Below are 13,750 nucleotides of genomic sequence, written 5' to 3'. Positions count from 1 at the left end.
TTTAAAATTCAGCTTCAAGAGGCATAGAACATGTACAACCAGTGCACTTGGAGTAAAAATCATTTGACTTTAAATCTAACTTACTGATGAAATTTGCCAAGCTTTTCTATTTTCCTCTCTAAGACATAGTTTGATATATCAGTTAGTCATTATATCACTTACTACAGGATTCACATATACTGAATCAATCAACACGTATTTACCAAGCATACACTCTATACCCTATTTACAGAGTGTTAGTTTCCAGAGGGACAAACAAAAACCAAATACAGTTTCTACTTTCTAGGACTGAGAATCTAAACTTATAAGACATGTCAGTAACTGGTACAGATGGGAAAATCTGCTGGTATTACAATGGGGAGGAGATGAACTGGATCAACATGAATGGCTGTCACATATGTACATGTACACTTATTTACACAACACACACACAGTCTACAATGACTCAAGAACTAGGAAACAACCTTCTTTAAAAGGTTTTTCATTATGTGCTTCCGCAGGGTTTGCTCAAGTGCAGAATCTGGATCCAACTCCAGGGCAGTTCTTAGAATGCCTGAGAGAAGGAAAGCAAACAAAATGTCTCCAGCTGTGCAGAAAATTAATCTTTGAAATGGGCATGGGTAGTATAATAAAGGACAAAGTAACTTACCAGCACTTGTCCGGTAATGTGGCAGATAATCGAGGCACTTGTAAAAATGCTCATCAAAATCAAATGGGTCAATGATCCGCATATCTCTTAACTATAGAAAGGGAACTGCTCAATTTGGTGTCCACCCACCAACTGGGTTACCTTTGGTTCTTTAATAGAGGGCTGAGGATGGCATTTCCCTTGTTTATTGCTTATCTTTTCCGCCTTACTATTCTGCCTTATTTTCCTGGGAGAGTATCCCTCACCTCCCTCCAAAATAAGTCCCAGTGGTTACTGATTCAGTCTGGTGTTGAGCACGCCAGAGTACTGCCCTGTGTAGCAGAAAGTCCTTTTCAGGACTTTCAGTGGATGCGACCAGCCTCCTACCTTCACAGCTTCATCCTCCCGCATGATTTCCACTTCAAACATGTACTGCTCACAGAGCTTCCAGCAGTTCCAGGACAGGACAATCTCATTTGCTTGAGCCAACCGTTGAGCTAACTGGACATCATCTACATCCCGCCCAATCACCAAGAGGTACTGGCGTTGCTCATCTCCAACAATAACCTGGGAAATCCGACCTGCAGACAGACCTATCCAGAGAAAAGACAAGTGATGACTAGACAAACTCAGCTGGCAAACTATGCAAAGGGTGGGGGGGTGGTTGGAATCTTCACACTGCTTTATGCATCATACCAAACTCATTGCCCACAGCTGCAGAAGTATTAGGTGAGCTCACCGTCAAAAATAATACCTTGCCCCAGATCTCCTTCTGTGTTAAATACACCTAGAGGCAGACATTCAAACAAGACTGTGTTGTATGAGGGAAGAAACTCTTGGATCCTAGGTGTCCAAGAGTCTTCTCTCTAAATTGCTCTTCTGACAGATAGCTAGGTCCTGACGGCAGAGACCAAATGGTTATGCTAAGGAACTCTGCCCCTCAGTAACTATGTCAGCTCTCCTTATATGTGACCAGGACTGAGAGAGTAGACAATCAGTATTTTACCACGAATGGGCTTTGCCATACCTTTTTTTCCCTTTCTTCTGTTTTTCTTGCTCTGGAGGATTTTTTTATTGTTAAAAACAGCTGAAAAACTGGCTTGCTTGCCAGGAAATACATGACTATAACCAGGAGAAGTATGCCCTTAAGTAAGTCACCCAATCCACCCAATCCAACAACAAGGGAAAGGAAATTTTAAAAGAATGACAGAGGTATATACTTTTGGTATACAATTTTGGTTTTTACAAATGTCTGTAAATTTGAAAACACAGCAATGTAAACCATCTAAAATGAAATACAGGGAGGAAAAAAAAAACAATGAACATAGCAACAGCAAGCTATGAGATAATTTCAAGTAGTCTAGTAGGTATATAACTGGACAGAGGAAGAGTTAAAAGTTATTTGAAGAAATAATGGCAGAACATTTTCTAAATGTTACAAAAACTAGAAACCTATAGAAACAAGAATCTCAAAGATTCCCAAGCATAAGAAAAATTAAGAAAACTATACCAAGGTACATCATTATCAGATTACCTAAAACCAGTGATAAAGAAAATATATTAAAAGTAGCTGAAGTGGAAGAGCAGAGACAATATATACAAAGAAACAAAAATAAAGCTGAAAGTAGATTTTTTGTTGGAAACACTGCAAGCTAGAAGACAGCAGAACAGCTTTCATGTAAGAGGGGAAAACTCTGTCAATCTAGAATTCTATACCCAGGGGAAATACCCTTCAAAACAGAGGTGATATATTTTTTTTTGCAGACACAAAAACATATCTCCAGCAAACCCATACTATGAGAAATGTTAAAGGAAGTTTTTCAACCTCAAACAGACAATAAAAAAGGTTGATTAGAACATGGAGAAATTGGAACCTTCATACATTGCTGGTGGAAATGTAAAATGGTACAACCACTTCGGTAAAAAAAGAAACAAAACAATTTCTGAAAAAGGTAAACATGCACCTACCATTATGACCCAGCCCTTTCACTCCTAGGTATTTAACCAAGGGAAGTAAATGCAAATGTCTATACAAAGACTTGTACACAGATGTCCATGGCAGCTTTATTTGTAATAGCCCAAAATGGATAACAATGAATGATGAATCTCAAATTATGCTGAATTAAAGTAGCCAAAAAGTACATACTGTATGATACCACTTATATAACATTATTTAAAAATTAAAAATAAACTCTAAGATAGAAAGGAGATCTGTGATTGTTTGGGGATGGGGAGGGAAGGGAGGGAAAGTTTATAAAGGGGCACAGAAAGTACCCCTTTAGTGAGTGCTGAATATGTTCATTATTTTGATTATAGTGATGGTTTCAAAAGTATATACATATGTCTATGTACAGTATCAATGATGAATTATCTACCAATAAAACAAAAACAAGAAGAACAAAAAAAGGATGGTAGGAGAGATGCCTTATAACTCAGAATATCATTCTTCACTTCTGCTCCTCAAAACAGTAATGACTAGCTGGAGCCAACATTTGCCCTTACTCCAGAAACCCCTGGAGGTTGTGATTCCTGTGAAGCAGTGTTTTGCATAGAGCTTCCCCTTCAACCTTGACTCTGCCACTGTTGCAGCTGCGGCCTGTGTACAGTTTTTAAAATTCTATGGCATTGCATTATATTTTTGATAATGCAATACAGTAACATAATTCAAAAACCAAACTAAATAAAGACTATAAAAAGTCTTGATTCCAACTTATATATCTATCTACACTATTTTCCCCAAATAGGTAACTTTTATTAGTTTCTTATAGATCTTTCTGGTGTTTCTTTATACAAATATAAACAAACAAAAATTCTTACTTTTCCTCCTTACTCAAAAGGTAGCATACTAAACACAGTGCTTTGCATCTTGCTTTTTCTCACCTTATTTTGGAGCTATTGCTACAGTAAAACATTTAAAGTTGCAGAGAATCTCATTAGGTAGACATGTTATTGTTTATTTAACTAGTCTTCCATAGATGTATTGTTTTCAAACTTTTATCACCATTTATATTGCAACCAATAATTTTATACATATGATATTTTATAAATATTCAGATGTACCTGTAGGATAAATGTTATGGTTGAAGGATAAATGTTAGGATTTCTGGGTTGAAGAAAAAAATGCATTTGCAATCTTGATAGAGATTACTGAATCACCCTCCATAGAAGTTGTACCACTGCTGACTCTCATCAGCTCTGTGTGAGGTTTATTCCTCACAACCTCATCAACAGTGTGCTCAGCATCTGAATTTTTCCATATCTATAGATAAGAAATGATCTAAATTGGTACTTTCAATTGGTATTTTTCTTATTATGAAGTTGACCAGTTTTCTACAAGTTACAAGGGATGTTTTCTTTATGTGCTATTTGTTCTTTGCTCATTTTTCTCTTAGAATGTGAGTCTTTTCTTGATTTCTAGGTGTTCTTCCTATATTAGAAAAATTCACCTGCTATCTACATAAGTTGCAAATGTTTTTTTCTCTAGGTTGTCATTTATCTTTTGAATTTTTATAGTGGTTTATTATTATTATTTTTAACTGATCACTCTTTTAGTAGCTATTACCTATCTTTAGCTGCAGGTCCTGGCCTTCTCTGGTATGGTAGATCCCAAATTTCTCCTGTATCTCCAGACTGCATTTTGCCACCAGAGTAATGATGTCACTCAGCTGATTTTGTTCCACTGTCCAGAGTGCTAGGAGCACATTCCCTGCAGAAATAAAAAACAGGCTGACAGAGATCAAATATCTGAATTCACTTGCCAGGGCAAACCCACAGTAATTCAGGTGTCATGCAAGGTGTCAGACGAGGTTTCTTGGCCCTATTTATCATGCTAGGTTAAAATACTGCTTTAGATCCTCAAAACTATTTAACATATAAAAACATTACTAGGTAGAAGCTGAAATGTTCCTAAAACTAAGGCTATTTCTGGTAATCCTTTCTCTTTTTTCCATCAGTATATTAACAGAAAGAGGAGAGGTACTAGCTAACCAGTTCACAAAATGTAGGATTACATTCAAGTTGAATTTTAAGATTTTAAGTGGTTTCATTAAATTTGAATTAAAGGACAGGCCAACTCTGTGGCAGATAGCTGTTAATGATCCTAAGAGTTATCCAGAAAGGAGAGACAAGCTAGACTTCTCTCACTATCGTATGCTTAGCTTCTGCTATTAGTGACCAAGTTTTTTGTTAGTTTTCTCATGATTGCTTTATAGGTACTTATTTTCCTGTCATTCAATCTGAACAAAATGTAAAGTACATGGGAGCTTGCTACCGACATGGCTTTTCCATTAAATTGAGAGATCCTCTGAGGCAGAGACTGTGCCTTCCTCATCTTTGCTTTCCCAGAGCCCAGTACATGTTAAATAACCAAACAATGCTGAATAAACAAATATGCCAAATTCCATCTAAATATAGTCTTCCTAATTTACAGTGCTGTAAATATAAAAAAAAAACAACAACAACTGAAAAATACCTGTGATATTTAGGATATCTCCTCCAAAACAGAGCACATCTGAAATCAAGTAAGGGAGACAGAGGAAGACGAGTCAAAAATCAGAGATGTGCCAGATCACGGGCAGAGTCATATATGATGAAAAGAATGGCCTACTGAGTTTTTCCTCCTATTTTTTTCTGGTTAATTTATTCTAAAGCTCAGACTCCTTCTTTCTTTCCCCTAAATTCTCCCGTAAATCTGTGGTTCCTATATCCTTATTATCTAAAAACGGGAATGTCCTCCTCAAAAACCCTTTGAATTTATCTTCAAAGCCATTCTATTTGTTCTCTGGCTCCTAGTCCCTTTCACCCTCTTAAAAACTTCATTCCCTTTCTTATCTTCTCTCTACTCCATCATTCCCATTAATATATATTTAAAAAAAAACAAAACCAAAGCACAACAAAATTAACCCATGTATTCTTGACTGTTTTCTTCTCTAGTTATTAGCTCATTTTTGTTATCTTCCCAGCAAAACAATTCTCAAGAGACTGGTGATACACAAGTTTCTCTTCCTATCCTAATCATGCTTCTTTTCTTTACCATTCTCTTCTCGGTTTATTCCAATTTGGCCATTTCCACCAATTCACTAAAATTATCATCGACAGCATTCATCTTGCTAAATTCACTATTTTTCTGACATCACTGCACTTGATACCCTTTCATTTTCAACCCAGCTAGAACGGCCCTCTTCTACAGACATTACTTCCACTTAGCCTTCAGAAATACCACAAAATCCTACCTGACTGGTTGATTTACAGTCTCTTTTGTAGGTTCTCTCTCGATAATCAAAATCCTCCCCTGGAATTCCTTAAGGTTTAGTCTTAGGCTCTTTATGTACACTCGCCCCACACGGATTCAATCATTTATTAACTTTAACATCTTCATGCCATCAACTCACTTTTCAACACTAACAGATCTATTCTTTGAGCTCCATCTCAACCACAGCTACTAACTTCATTTCTCCCCTTGAATGACTGATTTATTAACAACTTTAAACTCAATCTATTAAAATAAAACCCTTAATTTTCCTTCTCAAAGCCATTTTTCCCATCACGATTCAGTGATTCCACCATAAACCCAGTTACAAAAGTCAGAAATCTTGAGAATCCCTTTCCTCACTGCTTCCCACTGAAATCTGATACATTAGAAAATCCTGTCTGCTGAACTGCGAAATATTTATATTTCAAATCATGTCATCTCCATATAGTTCCCTTCACTGCCATATATCTAGACCAATGGTTTCAACTTTTACTGCACACTGAAATTGCCTATGAAACTTTAAAAATTCTCTTTCCTGGGGCTTACCCAAGACGTTCTAATTTAACTGGTCTGGGTTGAAGTCTAGACAGGATTTTTAAAAGCTTCCTAAGTGGTTATCCAATGTGCTGCCAAGGTTGAGAAACACTAACCTAGATAAAATCTCCATTATCTTGCTGCAACTGCTCCAAATGCCTCTTCCAGCTTCCATTCTTAACACCTAGCCTCCATCAGTTCCCAATAATACAATCTCCATGGGGGCAGGTAGGCATCTATTTTATTTTCCCATCTGTTTCCAATACCCAACAGTTCTTACTTATAATACAAACATGATACATGATTTCCATCTCCTCCTTTCATCTAAACTTGAAGAAATCAACTGAAAGACTTTTTATTTTTAAATTAAAAAAAATTTTGGCCACACCCCATGGCTTGCAGGATCTTAGTTCCTGGACCAGGGATTGAACCTGGACTCCAATATTGGAAGCATGGAGTCCTAACCACTGGATTACCAGGGAATTCTCTAAAAACTTTTTATACTTGTTCCTCAGGGGTACAGGGGCAGTCAAATAGGCACTTTACATGGCTAAAGGAAATGCCATGAAGTAATTAATTATTCTGCTGAATCTCAGAAAACGATATAACTCAACAGGATACTGTCAATAAATGAAGACAATGTTATACTAGTACTAAAGGGTATAGGGCCAGAGTAATTTATGTTGGGTAGACCTAAGCACACTCAAAGCTCTTTGAAGAGTAGATTTTTGCATGCCCTGCACTTATTACAATGTATGTCACAGAGATGGTACTCAGAACATGTTTACTGAACAAATGAAAAGTCCCTCCCCCCTCCAGATTAGGCAAATATCCACAAGCTTAAACACTCATTCCTACTTCAACAGATCAAAATGCAGTAACAGAATGGGAGGGTGTTCTGTATGTTTTAACTGATATACACACGAGATACATATTACAGTTCGAAGAGATAACCTGAGGAATACTTTATTTTGAAATAAAATACAAATATATAAAGTAAAAAGCAGCACTTTCCTCCCCTTTCTCAACAGGATGAGTCAACATGATGTGAAACTGGGTATAATGGCAGATACAGGCAAAGATCTAGCTCATCAGTGGCAAAAGGATATTAAGATATTAACCAAAAGATATTAAGGATGAATGACACTAACAGGATGTCACTTTTAGTGTGCATTTTAAAGTACCCCAGGTCCCCTTCTGTTACAAACCCTCAGGGGCCCAGCACCACACCTCTTTCCTCCCCCACAACAGTCACTCACGCTCCACGATGTCACTAATGTAATAACTGAAGATGTGGGCCAGTCTGTCCATGTCATGTTCCAACTTGCAGCTCAGGCTGAACGTGTCCATTAATGCTGTAAACCCTGACCACCAAAGCAAAAATCACTATGTTAGCTGCAAATCCTAAACGTTTAGGCTCTATTCCCTCCACACATCAGGCCAGTAAAACCAAAGATCTCTTCAAGATGAAGTGATGTGAAGTGAAGTGGCTCAGTCGAGTCCGACTCTTTGCGGCCCCATGGATTGTAGCCTACCAGGCTCCTCGGTCCATGGGATTTTCCCAGGCAAGAGTACTGGAGTGGGTTGCCATTTCCTTCTCCTCTTTAAGATGAGTCATTTCCTTATCTTTTAACATGATGTTACTTAGCAAGTACTCAGGGCCAGACTGGTTGCTGCTCCCTCTGGGAGTCCAGAGGGCCACCCTCCCCCACGTTTCCAGGACCTGCCCATGGTTAAGTGAAGTCGCTCAGTCCTATCCGACACTTTGCGACCCCATGGATTTTCCAGGCAAGAGTACTGGAGTGGGTTGCCATGAAGACTCATCCAAATCCAGTTACTGCTTTCCCATTACACCTTCTTAAGGCTCCCTGGCCCAGGGAAACTGTGGGATACCCCCTGCCCCACGTGAGGGATAGAGAAACCACTGACAAGGAAAATGGATTAAAGCCTTATGGAAAACTCACGGAGAGCTTTTCGAGGACAGACACGTGACTCACTCATTTTCATATCCGTGACACACTTAGCTCCAAAAATATTTGTTAAATGAATGGCTCTCATAGCAGTTGTGCATGCATATTAAGTCACTTCAGTCCTGTCCAGCTCTTTGTGACCCTATGGGCTACAGCCCACCACGCTCCTCTGTCCATGGGCTTCTCCAGGCAACAATACTGGAGTGGATTGCCATGCCCTCCTCATACGCATCTTTCCCACCCAAGGATCAAACCAAGGTCTCTTAATATCTCCTGCATTGACAAGCAGTACCATTAACGCCACCTGCAAAGCCCCTCTGCTACGTCTCAGCTCCTAGAACAATGGCGGGCACTTACTTACAGACCCAAAATAGGAATTAACTGAGCAAATAGAATCACTGGATGAAGCAGAATGTTTAATGGAAAATGCTCAAGGTTGGGAAATACTTGGGTTCAAAGCCTGCCTTATGACCCTGAAAAATCCTTTCCCCTTTTTCTCAATTACATCGTCGCTGAAGTGAATTCCAGGGCTACGCCAGGTCGTCCGAAAAGGCGTCCTCCTGTTCTGCAAATGGCCCTCTAGTTTTCGGCGGAGGCGGTGAAAAGAGCAGATACACTCTCCCTTAGCTCACCCCGGGGCCACGCCCGTAACCGCCGCGGCCCAGAAGAGCTGAAGCCCAACGGCCACTCCTCCAGCAGGTCGGGAGAGCGACGCGTCTCCCTTCGCCCTCACCCGTCACGTGGACGCCAAGGAGGACGCCCTGGGCCGTGGCGAGCTCGGGTTCGGATCCCCTGGGCTTCCTGAAGACCAGTAGGTCGGGAAGCAGCGCCGCCAACCTGGCCTCTACCGGCCATAGAGGCGGCGCCGCCAGCCGCTTGGCAGTTGCCATGGCGGCGGCGGCGGCGGCGGGCTCGCCCGTCGAGTTACCGGAAACGGGGTTCCTCCACGTAGTAGCCAATCCTCAACGACGGCCCTGACTGGTCCCTCCCACCAACCAATCAGTGCGGAGTCCCTTGGGACCGGTCCCATGTTTTTCTGCGCTTTAGCGTTAGCTCCGGCTTCCGGTGGGCGGGGAGGCGGGGCGGAAGGCGGGCTCGGCGGTGTCTTCGAAGGAGCAAAAGTTGACATTTTAAAATGTTTCAAACATGAAAATGCTTCTACAATGAAACTGATCAACTGGGTTAAGTATCGAAAGGGCGGTCCTTTTCATTTCACCCGCATTGAAAGTTGGGTCATCTTAGTTTCTAGGGGCGAATTCCATTTGGCATCTGACGAGCAAACTCAGAATGGTTTTTAAGTTTAATGCTGTTAGACTAAGGCTGTTTAACACAGGCAGCCCTTTTCTTCCATTATTGCTGTCTGCCAGGTCATTCGGTATCATGGGAGTATTTTCCGAGCTGTTTTTCTCGCACTTTTGTGTGAAAAGGTACTATTTTGAGGTTGCCGGTCTGTGGTTCCTATTTGTTAAAACACTAAGCAATAAGAGGATGAGTGTATTATGGATTTTTAACAATTACAGAAATGAGTCTGTTTTTCTGCATAAAGAAATTAAAAATCACATCTTCACCGTGTTTAGTTCTACATGTGTCAATGCTGTTTTGGTGATAACTAAAGGTGGCTGGTGCTGGAGAAGACTCTTGAGAGTCCCTTGGACCGCAAGGAGATCCAACCAGTCCATCCTAAAGGAGATCAATCCTGGGTGTTCATTGGAAGGACTGATGCTAAAACTCAAACTCCAATACTTTGGCCACCTCATGCGACGAGTTGACTCTCTGGAAAAGACTGATGCTGGGAGGGATTGGGGGAGGGGACAAGAGAGAATGAGATGGCTGGATGGCATCACCAACTCGATGGACGTGAGTTTGAGTGAACTCCGGGAGTTGGTGATGGTCAGGGAGGCCTGGTGTGCTGTGATTCATGGGGTCGCAAAGAGTCGGACACGACTGAGCGACTGAACTGAACTGAAAGGTGGCTCAGAGGTTAAAGCGTCTGCCTCCAATGCAGGGTTCAATCCCTGGGTCGGGAAGATCCCGGGGAGAAGGAAATGGTAACCCACTCCAGTACTCTTGCCTGGAGAATCCCATGGATGGAGAAGTTTGGTAGGCTACAGTCCACAGGGTCGCAAAGAGTCAGACATGACTGAGCGACTTCACTTCAAAGGGCTAGTTTTACTCATGGAGTTATTGCCTCTTAATGAACACATCCATTGAGAATATCAGATAAATGTATGATCAACCCACAGGTGACAGTAGTATCTCCTCAGTAGAGTGGGAGGGCCAAAAGGGCAGAAAAAGAAGTGAAGGGGCAACACACAAGTCCATAGAGCACATGTGTTTACAAAAGACTGCAATACATAATAAACACAATCTACAACCCATGGGATGTAGACTCCTCAAAATTCAAGACACTTGTTAGCATTTTTGTATTTATTTTAAAAAATAACAACTGAAATGACATCAATGATCCATCACCTGTGCTGCTTCCACTGCTGAGGGGGGAAAAAAAACCCCAAACCCTTCTATGTAGTTGAGTCCCGAAGGAAAATCAAGACATTATTACCAGACATCCATTAGCCAGAAAAATGCTCTAAAAATGCTTTGTTGGTCCAGTGGTATAGACACTGACATGTTCAATGTACCAGTGCAATTAAAATATATACATTTACAATTATCCTGCCAAAAAAAGCACTTAAGTAAAATAACTATGTATTAAACCAATTATTCACTCATCCATTCACTCCTTTTGCATCACTACAGTCACAGGACAAATGAATAAAAGAACTTCTAGTAACAAAGAAAAGAATCCAAACCTCACCCCCACTTTGTGGGTTATTATGTGCTAAAATGACCACAATAAAACAGTCATGAGCTATCTGAAATGCAATGACAAAATGACAACTGAAGCTTTTCATAAAAAAAAAAAAAAAAAAAAAAAAACACCCCAAACTCAAACTTGTGAGAAAAAAATCCACAACAATATGAGGTTGGTAGTATATATACAATCTTACAGACACAAATAAATAGCATTTTAGAACTGTTGTTGGCTAAGTACTAGAAATTAGGTCTGAGGAATTTCTTTCTGAACTCTGCATTTTAAAGACTCCTAAACAAAACCAAAGGATAAAAACTTCTCATTGTTTTTAGTAATCTGTCATCTGAAGAACCTGGGGCTTACCAAATAAAGTCAACACCAAAGGGTCAACCCCTCCTGACATCTGGAAGCCAGGACAGATGAGCAGACTCAAGGGAGTAGGGACATACTTCACTTCCTGCTTTCTCTGCACAGCTCTGTACCTCTTTTTTGTACCATTACATTGATTTCCTTTTGTGTTGTTTTCTTTGGTGGGTTTAATTTCTTTTTCCTCTTAATGCAGCTAGAATGATGACAAAGAGCCCATCCTAGTCTTGGTATTGAAATCAAAACCAAATGTTCTTTGAAAGAATTACAAAGTTTTCCTTGTTTCTAAACAACAACAACAAAAAGCACCCCAACAACTCTTCTGAAATCACCTTAGTTCTCCCAGGGTTCCACATCTGGAAAAGAAACATTTTTTTTTGAGGTTTTCTCAGGCTCACTCTGGTGGCTTCAGCCCTGCTCCTGACCCTGCAGGAATCTCTATCTCCAGTCTGCACTTTATCCCCAGAAGATGGATGCAAAGTGAAAGCCTTTCTGCACAAGAAAGGAGAGAAGGGGAAACGAACGGAAACTGGTACCAAAGAATCAGCTGCCATGGGAAGAATGAGAATGTTCACTCTCTTGGGCCAGCACAAAGTACAGCAGGAGTGAAGCCAACGTCTACCTCACACTCTAGCAGGCAATCTGGATTATGTCCCAGCTAGCTTGACTGAACAGTGCTTTCCAGAAATTGTCAAAGATCAAATCTCCGACTTCCCTTTCCATGCTTGTTAAAAGGTTACAGTATAAATGTAAATTCTTCTCTTCATTATGATCCATCCTAGGCATCCATCCACTGGCAAATCATGCTATATGACATCACAAGGGTTCATATACTACTCTTTGTCCTTCTGGACTGAAACACACATGAACCTTTCTATTTCCCAAATGCTGTCACAAAGCCTATGATTGAAAATTTCTAGTTTTGCTGTTGTGGAGTTACTATACATGTCCTCAGTACTTCAGCACAGAAGTTGTATAATTTTGTTTTCTACTAAGGAAAGGCAGTTTCAAGGTCCAGTACCCTAAAAATCGTCTTACAAGTAGCCTCAGCAAGAACTATGGTCAGTATGACCTGTCACCAGACAGACAAGTAGACCACACCTTGTGAAAGCCAAGAGATCCAGCAATTTCTGTTTTTAGTGCTTGAATCTTTTATCATTCTATCCCCAGAGTTAGCTTTTTCTTGGCTGGAGTCCAAAAATCCCAACCTACCATCTGGGTAGAAGAGATTCTTATTATTACCACAGATTAGATGAATGTATCTCAGAATTTATTGTTTCCATATCATGAGATGGAGCTTCCTTGCCTGGAAACCATCTCTGAATACAAAAGGTCCATCGGTCAGCCTGAGATCTCCCATTAGAGGGATGGATGCTGTTCAGAATCCATGGGAAGTAACGGGCTGCAGCTCCCCCAATTGCAGTTTCGGTTGAGAAGGCTGCTCTCCTCTGCTCAGACAGCTGGCTGGCATCACCGGTTGACACAAGTGCTATGTCTGTCCTGCTGGGCTGGCGTGAGTCCCGTGCATCATCCCAATCCATGAAATGGCAATGTCAGCAACAGTCTGAGGTAAGTCCTGACTGAAAGGGTGAGACAAAGGCTTGCAACTTCAGTTTGCCAGACATCCTTGCAATTATAATACTGAGCCACTTATTAAAAACTAAGTGGTTTCTGTCCTATAGAAAAGGGCAGAATGTGATCGTCAGTGTCCCATCGGAAGAGTTGATCAATTTCCCTGGAACAGTGGGAAACAGTGTGAGGAATATGGCCTTGATCAGCTCCATCACATGGCCTGGGGTTAGGACACTCGGATGATCTGTGTCATAGCCTCTTCATCTGCTTGATTTGGATCCTACAAAGAAAGCACAGTAACAATTAAAAGTCCTTTGCAAAAGCAACTGGGAATTCATGGCTCTCACTACTTATCACCAAGGGAAGTACACAAACACTATGTCTGCATACATGGACTCCAATGAAATTCCATTAGGAAAGAAGAGAATGAACTTCATTCTTAGAAAAAGACTTCAAGTCTGGCCGGGGATTCCATGACTGAACACTCCAGAGCTGAGTATCTCACTTTTTTAACACCTGTGCTGTGCTCTACACACTTAAGGATTAAGGATCCCTAGGTGGCTAAAAAAGACCTAGAGAAACCGAGTCATGTTGTATATTTTCATTATTTAAATACC

General features: G+C 40.6%; 2 protein-coding genes across 25 annotated transcripts in view; both read right to left on the bottom strand.

Annotated features, from left to right (window-relative positions):
- Positions 1-9,299, bottom strand: part of LOC129543488 (adenylate cyclase type 10-like) — a 38,535-nt gene extending 29,236 nt beyond the window's left edge. For 5 of the 15 annotated variants that reach the window (XM_055406608.2, XM_055406610.2, XM_055406612.2 and 2 more), the window contains exons 1-6: positions 9,117-9,299; positions 7,673-7,777; positions 5,100-5,138; positions 4,191-4,334; positions 1,016-1,221; positions 465-740 (exon numbers count right to left, since the gene is read on the bottom strand). In XM_055406608.2, the coding sequence (XP_055262583.2) occupies positions 465-740; positions 1,016-1,221; positions 4,191-4,334; positions 5,100-5,138; positions 7,673-7,777; positions 9,117-9,273 (927 nt within the window). In that variant the 5' untranslated portion in view covers positions 9,274-9,299. Of the gene's footprint in view, positions 1-464; positions 1,222-4,190; positions 4,335-5,099; positions 5,139-7,672; positions 7,778-8,888 lie in introns of those variants that run through there. The other 10 variants (XM_088831052.1, XM_088831053.1, XM_055406611.2 and 7 more) reach the window with 7 other exon arrangements.
- Positions 9,300-10,792: 1,493 nt separating this feature from the next.
- Positions 10,793-13,750, bottom strand: part of NFYA (nuclear transcription factor Y subunit alpha) — a 30,174-nt gene continuing 27,216 nt past the window's right edge. For all 10 annotated transcript variants that reach the window (XM_055406449.2, XM_055406456.2, XM_055406455.2 and 7 more), the window contains one exon: positions 10,793-13,413. In XM_055406449.2, coding sequence (XP_055262424.1) covers positions 13,360-13,413 — 54 coding nt within the window. In that variant the 3' untranslated portion in view covers positions 10,793-13,359. The remainder of the gene's footprint in view (positions 13,414-13,750) is intronic.

This window comes from Moschus berezovskii, chromosome 23, assembly GCF_049115385.1.
Source record: "Moschus berezovskii isolate FMDL1 chromosome 23, NW_MosBer_1.0, whole genome shotgun sequence".
Taxonomy (NCBI): domain Eukaryota; kingdom Metazoa; phylum Chordata; class Mammalia; order Artiodactyla; family Moschidae; genus Moschus; species Moschus berezovskii.
The sequence above is the reverse complement of the archived record's forward strand: the minus strand, read 5'-3'. Positions and strand labels throughout refer to the sequence as shown.